This window comes from Lepus europaeus, chromosome 14, assembly GCF_033115175.1.
Source record: "Lepus europaeus isolate LE1 chromosome 14, mLepTim1.pri, whole genome shotgun sequence".
Lineage (NCBI taxonomy): Eukaryota > Metazoa > Chordata > Mammalia > Lagomorpha > Leporidae > Lepus > Lepus europaeus.
In genome coordinates, this window is record NC_084840.1 from 90,032,260 (window position 1) to 90,051,894 (window position 19,635).

At 41.2% G+C, this 19,635-nt stretch overlaps 1 protein-coding gene across 1 annotated transcript in view; it reads right to left on the bottom strand.

Moving 5' to 3' along the window:
• Nucleotides 1-2,234: 2,234 nt before the first annotated feature.
• RAB18 (RAB18, member RAS oncogene family) overlaps nt 2,235-19,635 on the bottom strand; it is a 44,150-nt gene continuing 26,749 nt past the window's right edge. The window contains exons 3-7 of the mRNA XM_062211105.1: nt 18,337-18,398; nt 9,360-9,432; nt 7,145-7,263; nt 7,004-7,070; nt 2,235-4,195 (exon numbers count right to left, since the gene is read on the bottom strand). Coding sequence (XP_062067089.1) covers nt 4,020-4,195; nt 7,004-7,070; nt 7,145-7,263; nt 9,360-9,432; nt 18,337-18,398 — 497 coding nt within the window. The 3' untranslated portion in view covers nt 2,235-4,019. The remainder of the gene's footprint in view (nt 4,196-7,003; nt 7,071-7,144; nt 7,264-9,359; nt 9,433-18,336; nt 18,399-19,635) is intronic.

Sequence of the window (19,635 nt, forward strand, 5' to 3'; positions counted from 1 at the left end):
TATCTATTCATAAAGAAATATAAGAACATAAAGTTAATGTTAACAGTTACTTAAGAGTAGTGGCTTTCCAAGAGATAGGTTTACTTTTTCCTTTCTTAATGCAAATAAACTTCAACATACTGAACTGGATGTGCAAAGAAGCCCCACAAATAAAAACACACAGGGTTGTAAGAAAAAAAAAAAACTCCAAGTGAAACTGGCTTAAACAGAAAGGAACTGAGGGACTTACACATCAGTCCAAGTCCAGAACCAGATCTCACTCCAGGTCCGAGCAGGGCTCCAATCCAGACCCCCTCTGGCTTCCTGGGTTCTGCCTCGGCTGCCTCTTCCACATCAGAAAACAAGCTGTAGCCAGTTCAGAAAGCCACAGCCTGCAGCCCTCCATCTCCGACAGCTCCTCAAGAGGCCTCAACAAATAACCCCTGCCACCTCAGTGGTCCGACCTGTGGCAGGTGTGCATCCCTGCACGGGTTAATATTGGGGAGGGGTACCTGAGCCAATGCAGAAAGCTAAGGGTGGGGCAGTACCACCCAAATCACAAGCATGAGTACTGTACCTGTGGCAGGGAGGAGACCAGGGAGGGGCGGCAGGTGGGGATGCAAAGAAAACACTAGGCAGTGTAGGCAGTGTGGTACTGGTGCAAGGAGGAAGTAAGTGCTGGATGGTTACTCATACATACACGAAGTAGGAATTACAGTAAATAATACAAGTATCCTATAAGGTATTAAAAGTACCTGATTTCTCTGGCAATCAAAGAACTATAAAACCATATAACTTGCTGCTTATCGGGTTAATACATCCACAGAAAGAACCTATATGAGACAGAGATGGTAAGGGCTCAAAACAGAAGAGGCACTCAAAACACACGTGTACGTGCCAACAACTTTAACCAAGAAGTATCACAGCAAATCAGAAACACTGCTGATTCTTAAACAGAAAAAAATAAGCAGGCAATAAAACATGAAGATCTAAAGCCCCATCCCAGAAGCTGACTACCTTTTGCACCCTCTAACTCAGGCATGGCGAATGTCTTGCTCCTGGGCCTGTGAAATCCCTTACTCTTACCCTGCCAAGGCAACACGGGCAGTTCAGCAAATCTACAGCAGGTTAATCAAGTGGATAATTTCGCATGGCCTGCGAATGATGTTCTAAATATTCAAATGGCCCTTGGCAGAAAAAAGACATTCCTATTAATTTAAAAAAAATTCTGAATAATTCTATATTCCTTAGCCCCAAGTCTTAGCTATATCTATCCATTCTCTTATTATTTAAATAATAAAGCCCAGCTAAATGCCGGGTGATGTCTACAGTTCACTATCCACAGCAGGGTGAGAGTCAGAACCAACAGAAGTTCTTTTGCAAAATGATGAAATGCTTTTACCTGTACAAGGAACTGGGGAACATACATAACAGATAACAAGCTTCCTAAGTACTACTGGTGAAATGGAGCCCAAGGAATAGAAGTACAATACTTGATAATGAAAAGACTTCAGAATATCTGAACGACTATTATTTCAGTTCATTAAATATATACATGGGGGCTGGTTGGAGTCCCAGCTGCTCCACTTCTGATCCAGCTCTCTGCTAATGTGCCTTGGGTAGTGGAAGATGGCCCAAGAAGCAATACAAGACCTTCTTTAACTTGATGGTGTTAAGACCAAAAGCCAGTAGCCAGGAGCAATGGTTAAGATTATGGGATCAGGAGTAAAACTGGCCAACTGGAACCCAGCTGGATCACTGGTGACTTTTATGATCCTTGGGAAGTTGCCTAACATATCTGTGCTTCATTATCTTCCTCTTTGGTAGGCATTAACTGGAGTACTAATCTCTCAAAGTCGTTGCTAAGTTTTAATGAGATAATTCAACACCTGGAATGTCACCAAGCACCAAGAAGCTTTCAATAAATGTTAACTATTACCAATAAACTGAGTATTTCTTTATGTTTTAGGCCTGTGTCAGTACTCCTTTAATTCAACATTCTATATTCTAATTGTTATCATTAGCACCACTGCAAAAGGTCTTTTAAGATTTCTTCAAGTGATTCTGAAAAGAAGCTAATACAGGTACCTGATCTGAGATGCTCTGTCTCACAACACCTCCGCTAGGAAACAATGTTTGCCAAAAAAATTAGTAAAACGGAAGTTACATAAAAGAATTTCAGTAACACTATATTCAAATGTTCCCCAGCTGATGACAGTAATAGGGAAATGTGTAATACTACCTGCACAAATACATCTAGGGAAAGCAGGCTATATTTATTCAAAAGCTATAGAAGGTTACAATGTAAACCTATCAAACTAAATTAATTTTTCATATATTCAAGTGAATCATAGGTATCCACATTCCGCCCAAATCAGGACAAAAATCCAATGCAGAGAGATTATTATATAGCTCAAGGACCAAAAAGCAATAAACAAAAAAGTCTTGTCAACACAGACTCCTATATAAACACACAAATTTAAAGTTTTAATGGAACATGAACAAATTGTAAGTACATGTGTTAGCTACTTTTCTTCAACATTATGGTAGTAAATGTTGTTTATTTAGTAAAAACATACAGAATGTATAAACCTTTAACCACATGTAATGTTGACTAACAGGTGTAAACCAAGTTGAAGATTTCATATGTGGGGACATGTATCTCAGAAAGAACCCAACTTGAAGTAAATCTATTTACACACACATTGCAAAGGTCATTCACAAAATGTTTATCATTTGCGACTGTATATAGAGAACAAACTGCCCAGAAAGGAATACTGGACTCTTACGAGGGGTATTATAATGACAAATTACTTATTTAGGGGCTTAAAATAGCAAAGATCATTGTAAATTAAATAACATATGAGTGAAAAAATATACAATGTACAATAGCAAGAGGTTAGAAAACTGAATACTGTGGAAAAGATTTATTAGTCTGTACAAGTTGGTTTTTGATAAACTACTGATTGCTTGTTACAATAAATTACCAAGGTTTTCTTGCAACAGTGTTTTCCCACACACATCACAATCTGGAAGTAAAACGCCTTTCTCAAATTGTCATTTAGTGTTTTTGTCCCTAACCCTCAAAACAGAGAAACAGGTTTTGAATATCAACTCCATTTATAGATGCCAGAAGACATGGCTATTCACCAACATTACACGAGCTACAACAGAGGAACCTGGACAAACACTGTCAACATTTATGATGAAAAAAAAAAAAGCTGGTTCTAAAAGCGGCAATTATGACAGGAGTTACAATTAACACACTATACGTGTCCTTCTGAAACCGAAATGAGGGAAACCTTATTGCGGTTCTGCAAAGTACCACGCTAACTCTAGATGCTGTGCAAAGGACCATGAGTCCAACAGACACACCACAAGATCAAAACCCCAGTTAAGCAACTGAGCTAATCACTGAAGGAAATCACAAAGTAATGCCAAACTTCTTTAGTGTATCAAGACTATTTTAGAAGCATCATCAAGACAAATAGATTTAAGACTAAATTGGCCTGGGCTACATTCTGCAGTGTGGGTTTTGCTTAGTGCTAGCAGAGAATCTCAAACACCCTAGAAAAGCTGTGAAATCATGCTCGTTGTCGTTCCTGAAAGGAAATTTGGCAGGTCTGATGACGCCTGTAAACCTCCCTGGGATTCTGGGGTTCTACATACCAAATGATCCAGTAATTTAAAGAATATTTAAGCACAAAGAAGGAAACCAAAAGTGGACCTTGTATCAACATATACTAGAGAGATGGACTTTTAAAAATTACATGATAAATGTAAGTCATAAAATCAAATGCACTGATAGAGGTACACCTGTTTTATGTTACATAAAAAACTGAAGACTGCAAACTGTGCATGCTTACCATAGCATTCTACCTGGGAAAGCCGATGAGTGGGATGTCTTGCAATTATTTACTGCCATGATAAAAAACAATTATGTGCAAACTGCAAGGTCCCCCAAATAGCAGTTAAAGAATATTTATGCAGAACGATGTCACTATCTGGTGAAATAGGCAAGAGATGGAACTTCCCAGAGTTCACAGCACAGAGCAGTAACCACTGCAGGCGCCTGCCCCCTGGCCTTCTTCCCTGTGCGACAGTTTCACTCCTTTGTTCTGGGTCTCGCTCTCCCACAGTCCGGGTGTCTGAATGATCTTTTCAACAAGCTCCTCAAAGGCACACTGGACACCATCACACGTTTTTGCACTTGCCTCTGAAATTCAAGGAAAAGAGTCACAGTACATCCCTTCTGGCCCTAGTCCCATGTTTTTCTGGGAAATATTACAGCATGATTATCACTCTCCAATATTGGAAGAGCCACACCCACAATTTCTCTGTACAAGTTTAACATTAGTGAATTTTCCCCAACTCTCAAAATTGAGCTAAATTCTATCCATAAGAATACTGGTTATGTAATATGCCCAAGATTTTGTGATAGAATTGGAACTTCCAAACCCTACTGAAACCTATGGAGGTTTTCTTCCTAGCAGTTCATTTAATTATTAAAACCAGGTCCCAAAGCAGATTAGTGCTACTTCAAAATAAGGAGATTCATGTCCATGCTAATCAATTAACCTGATTATTCTGTGACCAAGAAGCTCCAGGTGGCTGGATGAAATGACAGACAACTAGGAACACTGGTCCCACTTTAACTCTATGCTCCTGAAACTCGACTGGATCCTCAGCACTGCCTCCCAGCCCTCCGGATCCCCCATTGTGAGAAGGTCATCTTAGTCTTTCTTCTCAAAACTCTCCTGTCTCAGCAGCTCATCCACCTTCATGCAGGGAAAGATAGAAGCCACCTAGTCAGACCTGCCTGATCACTCCACTAGGAGGCGATCTACTGACCCACTTGCACCTGCCTTTGCTCCTGTTACCTGCACAAACTGTCCCTGCTGCTATCTAAAGCCATTCCCTCCTCTACTGCCTGGAATTCCTCCCCTTCTCCTCCACTGACGGATCACAGCCTCTCTCTATTGGGCCTCACCAATCAGCCTAAACTTCTGCCACATTTTTTTCCAACTTATTAGAAAACAAGCTTGTCTTCTAGCTCGCACACCCTTCTTGCAACCACCTAGTTTCTCCACTCTTTGCAAACTAATGCGTTACCTATGTAACTTGTTCCCACTTTGTTGCCTCACTTTTATTCTTCTAACTCTTCTAATCAGGCGTTTGCTTTCACCACTTCATTAAAACCATTCTTTTCAAGACCACAAACTGGACATCCTTTATTTTTTCCAATAAAAAGTCCTGATCTTTCCTGACATCTTTTGGCATTTGGTCCTGCTAATCATGCCCTCTTTCTTTGAACACTTTGTTCACTTGACTTCCGGCACACTCAACACTCCTGTGAATCCTATGAATGACTGGCATGTCATCCTTAGCCTCATCTGGCACTGCCTCTTTCTGCTGACCTCTAAAACTCGGAGGACCCCAGGGGCTCAATCTTCAGCCCTTTGCTATCCACATTCTTTCCTGAAGTGATCACTCCAACTCATGACTGTAGATGCCACACTCCTTTTGCTAAGCAAAGGTCTTGATTCCTCACTCCCTCACCCCAAACCTGCTCTCATCTCAATCTTCCACATCCCAAGTAAGGGAGGGTCAATCCACCTAGTTGCTCATGCTAAAAACCTGGAGTTGTCTGACAGCCCTCTTTCCCTAACATCTACATCCAATCTAGCACACAGCCTGTCAGCATCTTCCAGAACTCCCAACTTTGCACCAATCACTACTGTTACATAAAGCCGGCAGCTTCACTGATATGAGACACCACAGAGAACTAGCCTCCCTTGCTTCCACATCTGATAGTCCAGGTTCCACACATCATATCCCCACTCTCCAGCTTTCCTACACAGCTGGGATAAAATCCATCTCTTCACCACTCCCTGTGACGTACAGCATCTCCCGGCACCTGACACACGCTGTGCCCCAGCCCGGTGTGCTTCCTGTTGGGTAACACACTCAGTGGGCGCCCGCCTCAGTCATGTCTAGCCTCCTCTCAGTGGGCATGACCTCCTCCAGGTCCTCACACTGCCTCAGAGAACGCCTCCTCATCAGTCTCCAACCTCTTCATTCTGGCTCCCCTTCCAATGTTCCACTCCCTTCACAGCACTGCCTCCGGTACCCCTACTCCAAGTTCCCTGGGGGCACTGAGTTTGTCCTCAGTATTCAATAAATATTAAACAAATTAAAGTATAGAACCAGGGGACACACAGCATGTAGGCAGTAAAAGCAGCACTTAGCTCCTTTGTGAAAACCCCTCCACTGTTCATGTCCAAGCTGCTTATACAACAGAATGAACAGGGTGTTTTTAATAAAGGTTTATCTCACACACCTGTGACAAGGCACAGACTTTCACTTCCAAAGCTCCCCAGGTGACTGTGATAATAGCAAGCCCACTTTTCTAGATGAGGGCTTGTCAAACTTTTGCTGTAAAGGATCAGACAGTAAATATTTTCTGCTTTGTGGGCCACATTGTCTCTGTTCTAATGACTGAACTCTGTCATGCAGTACAAAAGCAGCCCAAGGCACTATGTAAACCTGGACATGGCTGTGTTTCGACACAAATGTAGGGCCAGACTTGGTCCGTGTTGTCCTTGGCCAATCCCTGCGCTACCATGTTTCTCAAAGAGTGGTGTGCACAGGGATCACATCTCGTTAAAATGCAGATCTGGATTCACACAGCTGAGGGTGGGGCCCGAGACAAAGCACTTCAAACCAGCTCCCCCGTGAGATGGATGCTGCCAGCACATGGCCCAGGGAGGTCTAATTTCAGCTCTGGTGCCAAGTGAATGCCATTATGTCCTGAGAGGACTGTGTTCCAAAGGATTTCACATAATGTAGTCCTATTTTATTGTCAAGAAAAAAAAAAAAAAAGCCTTGTTCTGTAGTTAGATTTTATAGCAGGAGGTAACTATGAATTGAATAAAAACAGTTCATAAAAAAAGAAATTTAGCAAACACTCCTTTTTAAAATTTCTCATTAAAATTAAAGGTTAGATATTGATTCACACACCTACCTATAAATAACATGGAATGCTTCCGTGCAAATTTCAGGCCTTCATTTCTGTCGACTTCACGATTTTCCTAAAAGACAAATGCAATGATTAAGAAAAGTTACCAAAATATAGAACCAAAATGCCAAGTGTCTGCCTTCTTACCTTATCAATTTTATTTCCAACTAGCATGTTTACTATGTCATTTCTCGTACAGTATGTTTCCAATTCATTTAACCAATTATCCAGTTTAACAAAGGTGTCCCTTCTCGTGACATCATAAACTGAAATAAAAGGAGTCATTTATTAAATAAGCTTGAAAAATGATAAGCCATGACATTATACTTCTGATATGTAAATACAAGCTAACATTACCATATAGCCAAGTTTGGTTTTGGTTAGATCTTCAATGCTTAATCATGTGTGCCTACTGATCCAGATGGAAGAAACAAGTGTTTAAAAAAAAAGATGGGGCCAGCGCTGTGGCAGCAGGGTAAGACACCATCTGCAGCGCCAGCATTCCATATGGGTGCCGGTTCGAGTCCCGGCTGCTCCACTTCCCAGCCAGCTCCCTGTTAATGTGCCTGGCAAAGCAGGAAAGGATGGACCAAGTGCTTGTACCCTGGCACCCATGTGGGAAACCCACATGAAGCTCCTGGCTCCTGGCTTTGGTCTGGTCCAGCCCTGGTCATTGCGGTCATTTGGGGAGTAAACCAGCAGATCTTTGTCTTTCCCTCTCTTGCTGTAATTCTTTCAAGTAAGTAAATAAATCTTAAGGAAAAAAAAAAAAAAAAGAACACACAGACACATGTCAATCTTACTAACACACACTGTGACAGAAATGAAATTATATCCTATGTGGTATCTGAAAATCCATAAAAGTGAAAAAACAGCTGTTCCCACCCATAATGATAAAGGTCTGTCCAAAAGCCCAAGTGTTTAGATTTAAATCTCTGGCAAAATGTAACAATTACATATATGAACTGAAACATTTATGACCCTGTTAATTTATTTTTTACAAGGATGAGAATTTGAAAATTTGAAAGACTCACAGTACAGTGGTGAATAGGATCCTGACTGTCATCCTCTACTGTCATTTCCTCTTAGATTATAATCAAGAAGTTACTAATTTAAGCTTTTTCCAAACTTAGGAGATGCTGAACCAAAATGGTGTCGCTATCAAACTACATATTTCTCTCCACAATTGATCAGTATTCATTTTATTTTTTAAAAAAGATTTTATTTATTTGAAAGGCAGAATTACAGAGAGAGGGAGGAGGAGATGGAGAGAGAGATCTTCAGTCTATTGGTTCACTCCCCAAATGGCTACAACAGCCGGGCTTAGGCCAGGCCAAAGCCAGGGACCAGAAGCTTCAGCTGGGTCTCCCATGTGGGTGTCCGGGACCAAATACTTGGGCCATCTTCCTCTGTTTTCCCAGGCACATTAGCAGGGAGCTGAATTGGAAATGGAGCATTCAGGACTTGAACCAGTGTCCATATGGGATGCCAGCATTGCAGGCAGCAGCTTAATCTGGTTATGCCATAATGCTGGCCTCAACTACTCATTTTAAATAGCTTCCCAGGAATATTAAGAATAAGCACTTTTCAACAAATTACAACAATTCACATTTGGATTTTCCAATTCAGTTTATGAACAGTGTTAAATGCTTTGTACTATTCTCTTATTTTTTAAGATTTATTTATTTGAAAGGCAGAGTTAGAGAGAGGCAAAAGCAGAAAGAGAGAGAGAGAGAGAGAAAGAGAGAGAGAGAGAGAGAGAAAGAGGCCTTCCATCCACTGGTTCATTCCCTAGATGGCTCCAATGGCCAGAGCTCAGCCGATCCAAAGCCAGGAGCCTGCAGGTCTCCCATGTGGGTGCAGGGGCCCAAGGACTTGGGCCTTCCTCTACTGCTTTCCCAGGCCACAGCAGAGAGCTGGACCAGAGGAGCAGCAGCTCGGGCTTGAGCCACAGCTTCATTCCTGTACTATTCTTTTAAAACTGACAGAACAGATTCTACCAAGCAACAACTTCTCTCCTTCTTTATAAACTGGAGCAGGTATTCATGCACTGAAGGGTGGAGACCAGTTTCGGGTAATGCTCCAAAACAGACCAACACGTAGACTGAGCTTCAGTAAAGCCCTTATCAACATGTGCCTTTAACCCAAATATGCTAATCTTGTCTTTATTTTTCAATTGCTAGATGAAAGCTGTAAAAGTTTAAATATTTATTAATATTAAGGGAAGTTAATATATTTTCAAGTTACATAAAAGTAGCCCTACAGAATAATAAAACAAAAATTTACTGACCTTCACAGAGTAAGAAAAATCAGAAATTCCAACAAGCAAAATTTAAAATAGTAAATTAAGGTAAGAACTTACCTAAAATAACACCCTGTGCACCTCTGTAATAGCTTGGAGTTAGAGTTCTAAACCTTTCTTGACCAGCAGTATCCTAAAAGTAAGAATCAATTATTAGTAAATAAAACAAAGTATAAGTAACAGACCCTCAATACATCAATTTAACAGTATAGAGTCAAGCATTATTTAAAACAGTTTCAATGCTCAAGCTCAGTAATAATCTGGAATTTAAAGAACATGTATCCTCTTATTAACATGTGTTACTTAAAATAAAATTAATAAGTACTGATTCACCTCTAGAAAAGTACATCTAAGTAAGTTTTCTGTCCTTTTGGATTTCTGATCTTTATCAAACATGAAACCCATTTCATTGAAGCCACAGTTCTCGACTCTGGCTGTGACAGGGGGCCCAGAATAGGCAGGGAGTTATGGAAAAATGAGCTGGAAGACTTTTCTACAACTTCGGTCTTCAGCGCTGTGCCTTAACTCCATGTCTTTACGTGCCAATCCCATCTGTCCACCTTCCATGACGAGCCCGAGTCTCCCACACCAAGAAGGAGGTGACGCCCTGAGCACAGATACTTAGAGCCGCACGTGCTCACACTCTAGCTCATTTGCATATTGTCTGTATAATGTCCCACAGCGCGGGTGGCTGGGCTTGGGAGCACTCTCCTAGTAGGCAGTCTCTTTCCTGGAGGGCTTGCCAGCACTCACACCTGAGTGTGTACTCACCCCCTGCTCTCACTGTCATTTAAGTACTTTACTTCGGCCTCCACTTTAAATTCTTATCTCATGCAGGAACAAGAATTTGGAACAAAAACTGAGATACACATTCAGCAGCACAATGAAATTTTCTGGGAATCTTTGGGTCCAACCTCCAAAGATTCTGAGTTAACGGATCTACAGTAACGACGAGAATTTTAAAAATCTTGCCAGGTGATTCTAATGTGGATTCAAGTTGAGAACCAGATTTAAAGAGCATTAGAAAAGCATCTTACTTATGTGAGGGATTTTAGGTTGGGCTCTTTTACATGTTTTCTATCTGAGGAAAACAACTTTGAGTATAACCCTCTCTGCAGACAGCAGACACAGCATGCCACTGCTACCTTCTCACCACCGGGAAACTATGCCCCAACTCCCACGTTTAAATGAAGATGTAACACACTGAGAATTATAGTTTTTTAAACAGATAAATTTATAAGATAAAACAATGAGTATTCTGTTTATAGGTTTCTTTTTTTCTTTTTTTAAAAGGCAGAGTGGACAGTGAGAGAGAGAGAGCCAGAGAGAAAGGTCTTCCTTTTCCGTTGGTTCACCCCCCAGTGGCTGCTGTGGCCGGCGCACTGCACTGATCCGAAGCCACGAGCCATGTGCTTCTCCTGGTCTCCCATGTGGGTGCAGGGCCCAAGCACTTGGGCCATCCTCCACTGCACTCCCGGGGCCACAGCAGAGAGCTGGACAGGAAAAGGAGCAACCGGGACAGAATCCGGCACCCCAACCAGGACTAGAACCCGGGTGCCAGCGCCGCAGGCGGAGGATTAGCCAAGTGAGCCGCGGCGCCGGCCCTGTTTCTAGGTTTCTTAGAAAATCTGCCTATGATATTAAAGTTATCTGATTTGCAAATTTGCTCAACTTTATAAAGACCAATAATAAATTAAAAGCTCCATAAAACAAATTGATATGCTATCTATAGCAGATGGCAATTGAAAACATGATACAAGTTAATATTATGATTTCATAGTCATTAAGAAAACACCACATGGCCTGCACCACGGCTCACTAGGCCAATCTTCCGCCTGCGGCGCAGGCACCCCGGGTTCTAGTCCCAGTTGGGGCGCCGGTTCTGTCCTGGTTGCTCCTCTTCCAGTCCAGCTCTCTGCTGTGGCCCGGGAAGGCAGTGGAGGATGGCCCAAGTGCTTGGGCCCTGCACCCACATGGGAGACCAGGAGGAAGCACCTGGCTCCTGGCTTCGGATCGGTGCAGTACCAGCCATAGAGGCCATTTGGGAGGTGAACCAAGGGAAGGAAGACCTTTCTCTCTGTCTCTCTCTCTAACTCTGCCTGTCAGAAAGAAGAGAAGAGAAGAGAAGAGAAGAGAAGAGAAGAGAAGAGAAGAGAAGAGAAAAGAAAAGAAAAGAAAAGAAAAGAAAAGAAAGAAAGAAAGAAAGAAAGAAAACACCACATAGATGTCTGGATGAAGAGAAGAGAAGAGAAGAGAAGAGAAGAGAAGAGAAGAGAAGAGAAGAGAAGAGAAGAGAAAAGAAAAGAAAAGAAAAGAAAAGAAAAGAAAAGAAAAGGAAAGAAAGAAAGAAAGAAAGAAAGAAAGAAAGAAAGAAAGAAAGAAAGAGAAAACAAACACCACATAGATGTCTGGATGTCCAGAAATATGTTTTGACCCCTAAGATCAAAAGATCAAGATTCAAGTTTGACAGGAAAAAAAAAAACCAACCACTACTTTAAATATTTTCTATTAATTTGAGAGGCAAAGAGACAGAGATAAGACAAGAGAGACACAGAGAACCCCCACCCAGAGTTTACTCCCAAATGCCTACAGTAGCCAGGAATGGACCAAAGTCAAAGCTGGGAGCTGGGAGCTGAGAGCTTAACACAGGTCTCCCACGTGGGAGTCAAGGACCCAGCTACGTGGGGATCACCACTGCTTCCCAGGACTTGCACTGGTAGGAAGCTGAGTCTGGGAACTGAACCCAGGCACTGGTGTGAGATGTGGGCCTCTTAACCACTAGGCTAAAAAATCTGCTTCCCACCTGTTCTGGAAAGCAACTGAGAAAAAGTATTTATCTAGAAACTAGAAATGCCCAGAGCCTTGGATCAGTACTTATCTCAGAAAATTGGAGTCATAAAAACAAAATAAAAATTTATACAGTTGACCCATCCCATGGGAGTGACTTCTGCATCCACAGATAGAAACATTTAGGAAAAAAGTATTTTGTTTCTACTGAACACATAACAGGTCTATTCTTCTTGTAGTTATTCCCTAAGCAACATGGTGTAACAACTCTTTCCACACCATTTCCACTGTATTAGGTGTTGAATGCAAGCCAGGGATGATTAAGGCACACTGTGGGAGGTGCTCAGGTTCTATGCAAACACTGCATCATTTTATGTAGGGACTGGAGCATCTGCAGGGGGTCCTGGAACCACAGGCCTGAGAGAAGACACACCACTATGTTAAATAAACCCTAGCCCCTGGCTACTCACTGTAAGGCAGAGCACAAAACAAAACAGCACACACCACAGTAAATTAGCACCTTTCAAATTACTTACTATCCAGATATGTTGTAACTTTTAGAATTCCATCATGTTACCCATTTAACTTTGAGTACTGCAACTTTCCCCCTTCCCCTACTCCAAGAGAGGGATAAGAAGAAAAAAATCATTATTTAAGAGACTACGTTTTGGAACAGAGAATTATAGAATTTAAGAATCAGCTGCTTTTCCATACCAGAACACTGTTCCATTCTCTTAACAAGTAGTTTGGGGCAAGGACCAAGCAAGAACTAGTTGAATCCCAAGACAGGAAAAATGTCATCGTATTTGCATGATGAAACTACATCTGTAACTTTAGTAAACAGATCTGCAATCTAGCAGAAAGCAAGGGCACATGAACTGCCTTCAAAAACCACCTCAGTGAGACACAAGCTAAAAATGGGAATGCAAGTCCTGCAAAACAAATTTTTTTACATTTCCACTTAGAAATTTCATTTCTAATTGGTACATACTCATACATACTGATGGAGTACAGTGGCAAAAATGTTTTAAAAGTAAGCTATTACATGTTTTTGACATTTCACACATGAATATTAATTATGCTATGAATATTAATTATTAATTATAGATCCACTTATAAACATGTTTACATAGGTGTGATAATTTGGAAGCCCTGTGCCATGGCATTAGATCAGGACTTATAGCAACTACAAAATGTAACTGCATCATCAGATGTGAGATTTTTGCTTGTGTTTGTTTTCGAAATAGGAGCAGATGGCAAGTGTAATGAAATCTTTTCAAAATAAAAGGCAGAGCTCTTGGTCTCCTGTGGTTTATTTTCTAATGGGGGAAGGAGAGAGGAGACTACTGAAGATGGACATGGATACATCACTGGCTATAAAATACCTAGAAAGGCTGAATAATAGAACACAGGCAGTGGAAATGAGGCAAGTACATAGAAAAGGCAATGGAAGAAAACATCTTTGCAGATGACATGCAGGCCATAATGAGAACACACTTCAGAAGGCAATGGGACAGGGTTATTCTGTTTCATCCTAGAAGAGGCTTCCAAGTGGGGGATGAACTCATTTATATAAATAAAAACATGCACAATTAGAAGAAACTATGGATCCATATATTTAAAATATTGAGTAGAAAGGCCTTCCAAAACATGACATGACATCCAGATGCCATGAATAACTGCTCTGACCATATGACCCCCATCTACACACTCATCCTTAACAAGATTGAAGTTAAATGACAAACTGAAAAGAAAAACCTGGAGTATGACAGTGTGTATTACACACACACACATACACACACACACTCATCTTTTTAAAAAATTTATTTATTTATGTGAAAGGCAGAGTTATACAGAGAGAAGGAGAGACAAGAGAGAGAAGGGAGATTTTTCCATCTGACGGTTCACTCCCAAATGACCGCAATGGCCAGGCCTGGTTTGGGCAGAAGCCAGGAGCCTGGAACTCCATCAGGGTCTCCCACATGGGTGGCAGGGATCCAAGTATTTGGGCCATCTTCTGCTGCTTTCCCAGGTGCATTAGCAGGGAGCTGGACTGGAGCAGCTTGAACTGGCACCCAGCTAGGATGCCTGCATTGTAGGTGACAGCTTAACCCACTACACCACAACGCTGGCCCCAAATATCCATCTTAAAAAAATGTTTTAAAGATAAATAGCAGAGCAGAAAAAATATAGCATATGATAAAAAGGTAATATCTTATTATATAAAGACTTTATCATGAAAATAAGTTCTCAAATAAAATGAGCAAGTGTATAAACAGCCAATAAATACATAAAAAAGAACCTCACTAGTCAAAAGAAATGCAAACATAAGTGAAAAACTGTGAAAGACAAACAATATTTAGTACAGATACAGGTGTGAAAGAGTGGGCATGAACATGTAACTGCTGGGAGAAACAAGACTTTTCAGTTTACATCAGTGTTAAATCTTCACTCGAAGCCAGCTGGGCAAGTATACAGAGACATATTAGTCAGGATACCCATCAAACTTCGCTTGTCTCTAAAAACTGGCAGCAGTTCAAGATCTCACACTTAGGGTTCCCTATATTTAGGCAGAGCCATGAAACGGCATACCAGATGGCCACTTAAACTGATGTATCTCTATACTGATGAAAGATGTATACACTGAATGGATGAGCACAGGAGGAGGACACATAGGTAAAAAAATATATATAATAATAATAAATAAATAAAGCCGGCGCTGTAGCTCACTAGGCTAATCCTCTGCCTGCAGCGCCGGCACCCCAGGTTCTAGTCCCGGTTGGGGTGCCAGATTCTGTCCCGGTTGCTCCTCTTGCAGGCCAGCTCTCTGCTGTGGCCTGGGAGTGCAGTCGAGGATGGCCCAAGTCCTTGGGCCCTGCACCCGCATGGGAGACCAGGAGGAAGCACCTAGCTCCTGGCTTCGGATTGGCATAGTTCCAGCTGTAACAGCCATTTGGGGAGTGAATCAACTGAAAAAGGAAGACCTTTCTTTCTGTCTGTCTCTCTCACTCACTGTCTAACTCTGCCTGTCCAAAAAAATAATAATAATAATAATAATAATAAGCTGTAATCTCTTTTTGGAAAAGTGCATATGTATAAATGTGTAACAGTACATAGGCATGTGCCTCAGTACTTTAAGGGAGGCTCACTAATATGTATTCACTGCTTAAAAATGAACTCCCTGGGGAAGTTACTTGGTGCAGCAGTTAAGACACTTGGGATGCCCCATCCCACATATATGTGGAAGTGCCTGCAGATGAGTATGGGCTCCGCTTCTGGTCTCCATTTTTCATTCCAATGCCCAGCTAATGCACACCCTGAGAGGCAGAGCATGTGCTGGCTCTAGTAACCTGGGTCCCTGCCCCCATGTGGAAGACCTGGATTGAGTTCTAGGCTCCTGGCTTTGACCCGACGCAGGGCTGCTGCAGGTAACCAGCATCCGGAAAATCTGTTTCTATCTCTGTCTCTGCCTTCCTAATTATTTAATTAATTAATGATGAATTTTCTTTATTAATTTCTTACTAAATTCTCTTTTTAGAAAGAACCTGCGTTGTTCTCATGGCCCAGGGGTGAGGAACGTTTTTTCTACCAGGGACCATTTGCGTATTTCTAGCATCATTTGTAGGCCACACAAAACCATCAACTTAAAAACTGGCCTGCTATAGATTTATTGACTTTCAAGTCCTGCCATAGTTGCCTTAGCAAAAAGTGATTCTGCGGGTCTCGGAGTGCCAGACACTCCCTAGCCCTGTTGCAGCCAGAGAGAAAACCTCCTTCCTTTAACAAAGCACTTACTGACCTATGGTGAGGATGGCTCTTCGGGAGCACCTGGCCAGCCTTTTTATCACACAGTGCAAAAGCAAACAAAGGAACCTTCCTGTCTGACATGAAAAACGCACTGCAACCACCTCTCAGGTCCTACTCCAACTCCCACATTTTACAAAGCCACAGCAGAGCAGAAAGGGGTGACAAATCAACCTGGAAAAGCAGCTGGAAAAGCAGGCCTCCGCTCTAGCACAGGAGGAAGCCAGCTCTCTTAAACTGCACAATATATTGTATTGTGGTCAAGTCCAACATTTTCCACTTCATTTTCAGACAGACATAACCATTCTGATAGATATTAAATACATCTGGGGAAGAGGGGCAAAGAGACAATCATTTAAAATACTATATTTTAGAAAAAAAGTACCTCAAAACATTAAGCACGCTTACTTATTATTTTGGGATAACTAAGGTTAGAAACAGGGTACCATTTGGAGAACACCAGTAAGATGAAAACCCTCGTATGAATACAAAGCCTGACCACTGAGCCTCCACAGGAAGTGCCTCAATTTGACCACTGCTTGCCAGTTCTAACACTGTTATGAGAACAGGAGGAGACTTCAACATGTTCATGAAAAATGGAATTGGAAACATATTTTGGTACAAAAGTTTTCGAAATACATGTATATGAGGGGTACTCACAAAGTTCATGGAAAAACACGTATTATTAAAAATATTACTAGGATTATAGATGTAGGACAGTACTGTATCATACCTCTGTGAATGTAAAATATCTTGTACCTGCTTCATGATACGTAGTAGTGACTGTGCTTTATCAGAGCTGTTTTTAATGATGTTATTCTAGAATGTTTTCTTTCCAGATGATTGAGAAGCTAATTAAAAAAAAATGGTGCCAGGTACCACTACAGTAACAAAACTTTGCTGTTTTCGGGGTTTTGTTTTTTTACCTTTTTTCTTTTTTTTTTTTTAATGGAGTGTGCTAGATGTCTCTATAATTTTGTTCAAATGACTGCAGAACCTGGAAAAGCTGTTGCTGCTATTGATACATAACATACTGCTATTACTGGGCTTTTTATATAAACATATATATATGTGTGTGTGTATATATATATATATATATAATTGAATTTTTGGAAACTTTAGCTGTTCTGTCAACTTTGAGAAAAGTATCCCAGTTTACCATGTTGAGGTATTGTACAGAAATTAACAGCCATATTGGTCTAGAAACGTTAAACTTAATTTTTTCTTCCATTTGTACAGGGGTAACGCACTGTATTAAATATGTAAGGTCTTATCTACGTGGGTTTGATTACAGAACTAATAAAGTATTCTCTAAATAATGAAAAAAAAAATATTACTAGGGACAGTGTTATGGTGTAGCAGGTAAAGCTGCCACCTGCTATGCTGGCATCCCATATTGTGCCAGTTCGAGTCCCGGGAGCTCCACTTCTGAAGCAACTCCCTGCTACTGCACCTAGGAAAGCAGCAAAGATGGCCTAAGGGCTTGGGTCCCTGCACCCGGAAGAAGCTCCTGGCTGCCGGCTTCGGCCTGGCCCGGCCCAGCGCTGGCCACTGTGGCCATTTGGGGAGTGAACCAGTGGATGAAGACTTCTCAGTCTCTCCCTCTCTCTTTGTAACTCTCCCTTTCAAATAAATAAAATAAATCTTTCTTTTTTTTAAAGGAAAATACTACACATGGATTTCAAAATGTTTTACACTTTTTATTTATTTTTTATTTACACAAAATAAGCTTATCTTTTTATTCCATTTTCCATAAACTTTTTGATAAATTTTATATGCTTATCAGAGAATTTGTGGAAATTAGACAAATACTACGAAGCATATTTATATATTATCAATCAAACTTAGACAGAGATAGGAGAAGGGGCGCAAGGGAGAGACAGACAGGGACACCAGCATCTTGGATGGTTTTGCCAGTTAATGCTAGCTTATTTAGCACTAGCACTAAGAGGTCTATTGGCAGAGCAATGTGGCTCAGAAAGGATGGCTTCACAAGGAAATGAAAAGCAGCCAGTAAGAAAAAACAAGGCACTAAAAAATAAACCCCAAACTGGCAAACTCAAATTTTATAAATATCTATATGAACAAACAGGAAAAGTATTTTTCTCCTTAGACGTCACTTCAGGACCTTCCCCTCAGCAGTTCCTTTAGAGCTCGTTCAGCCGAGCTGGTCTTTTCAAAGTTCTAAGGGACACAGGCAGCAGATGACACGGATTTTAGGAATCCTCTACTCTGCTTTGGAATATTCTGAAGGGATTCTGACTTTTAAAAATTAAGTCAGTCTCAGCCTAATTACCCCACTATAAGATATAACTACTTACCCTTCATTCAGCATCAAATCTTCTGTTATTTAATACAAATTGTTCACCTCTAGAACACTACACAAACCAATTTCTAATCCCCTAAAAAAACACAAGTTTAATAGTTTATTTAAGAGAACACTTACCCATATTGCAAGTTTAGCCTTATTTCCATCCACTGAAATTGTTTTCACCTTAAAGTCGACACCTTGAAGAAACGAAAATTTTGATAAGTCTTCCACGGAAACAACTTTAAGAATCTACTATCAACAGAATCAGAAAGTGCAAAGGCTACTACATCAAAAGCCCAAATTTACAACGCAAATTCTTTTTTTTTTTTTTTAATTTTTGACAGGCAGAGTGGACAGTGAGAGAGAGACAGAGAGAAAGGTCTTCCTTTTGTTTGCCGTTGGTTCACCCTCCAATGGCCGCCGCGGTAGGCGCTCTGCGGCCGGCGCACCGCGCTGATCCGATGGCAGGAGCCAGGTGCTTATCCTGGTCTCCCATGGGGTGCAGGGCCCAAGCACTTGGGCCATCCTCCACTGCACTCCCGGGCCACAGCAGAGAGCTGGCCTGGAAGAGGGGCAACCGGGACAGGATCGGTGCCCCAACCGGGACTAGAACCCGGTGTGCCGGCGCCGCAAGGCGGAGGATTAGCCTAGTGAGCCGCGGCGCCGGCCACAATGCAAATTCTTAGAATTCTGAATGTGAAAATAAAAGGAGAAGTATCACTGAAGTTCAGTAGCTTAAGATTTAATAAGGATAAATGAAAATCAAATGCTTGCAGAATTCACTTACCTACCTGTACTTCTTTGAAAAACGAAAAATAAAATTCATTTTAAGATTATGACTATGTGTATTTTTAAAAGCTTCCACCTACTAACTCATTTAAAGAGAAGATGAGCTCCATAAGCAGTCACATAAAGCTAATTTATTACAGCAACCCCTTCCCCCCAAAAAATTTCTCCCTTTCCAGGAAAAGGAGTTAACACATACATCTGGCTCAAATGAACAGTAACTGCCCACATGTCTTTAAAAAGTATCAGAAATACGATGCAGTCTACCCAACTAGCCAGAGGGAAAACATTAGCTCAACAAGTTTGGAAAGAAACTTTTGAAAGATATTATTAGCTTGTCACAATTAATTCAAAACAGCCCCAACTAGCCTGAACCCTCATGTACTAAATGCTTAATAGAACACCTGTCACATATGGAAGTATATTTGTGATCTATTACACACAAAACTTAGGTAATAAAAGTACACATTCAAAATGTGCCTTATGTCAAGCCTTTCTGTGTGCCAAAGATATTGTAAAAAAAAAAAAAAAAAAGTTTGATGTTTTGGGCTAGGGTGATAAAGGAGTTGATAAATCCATGCCTAGAATGACAACCTTCAGGGCAAGGGCAAGGCTGAATACGCAGCCAAAGGAAACACTAAATAGAAA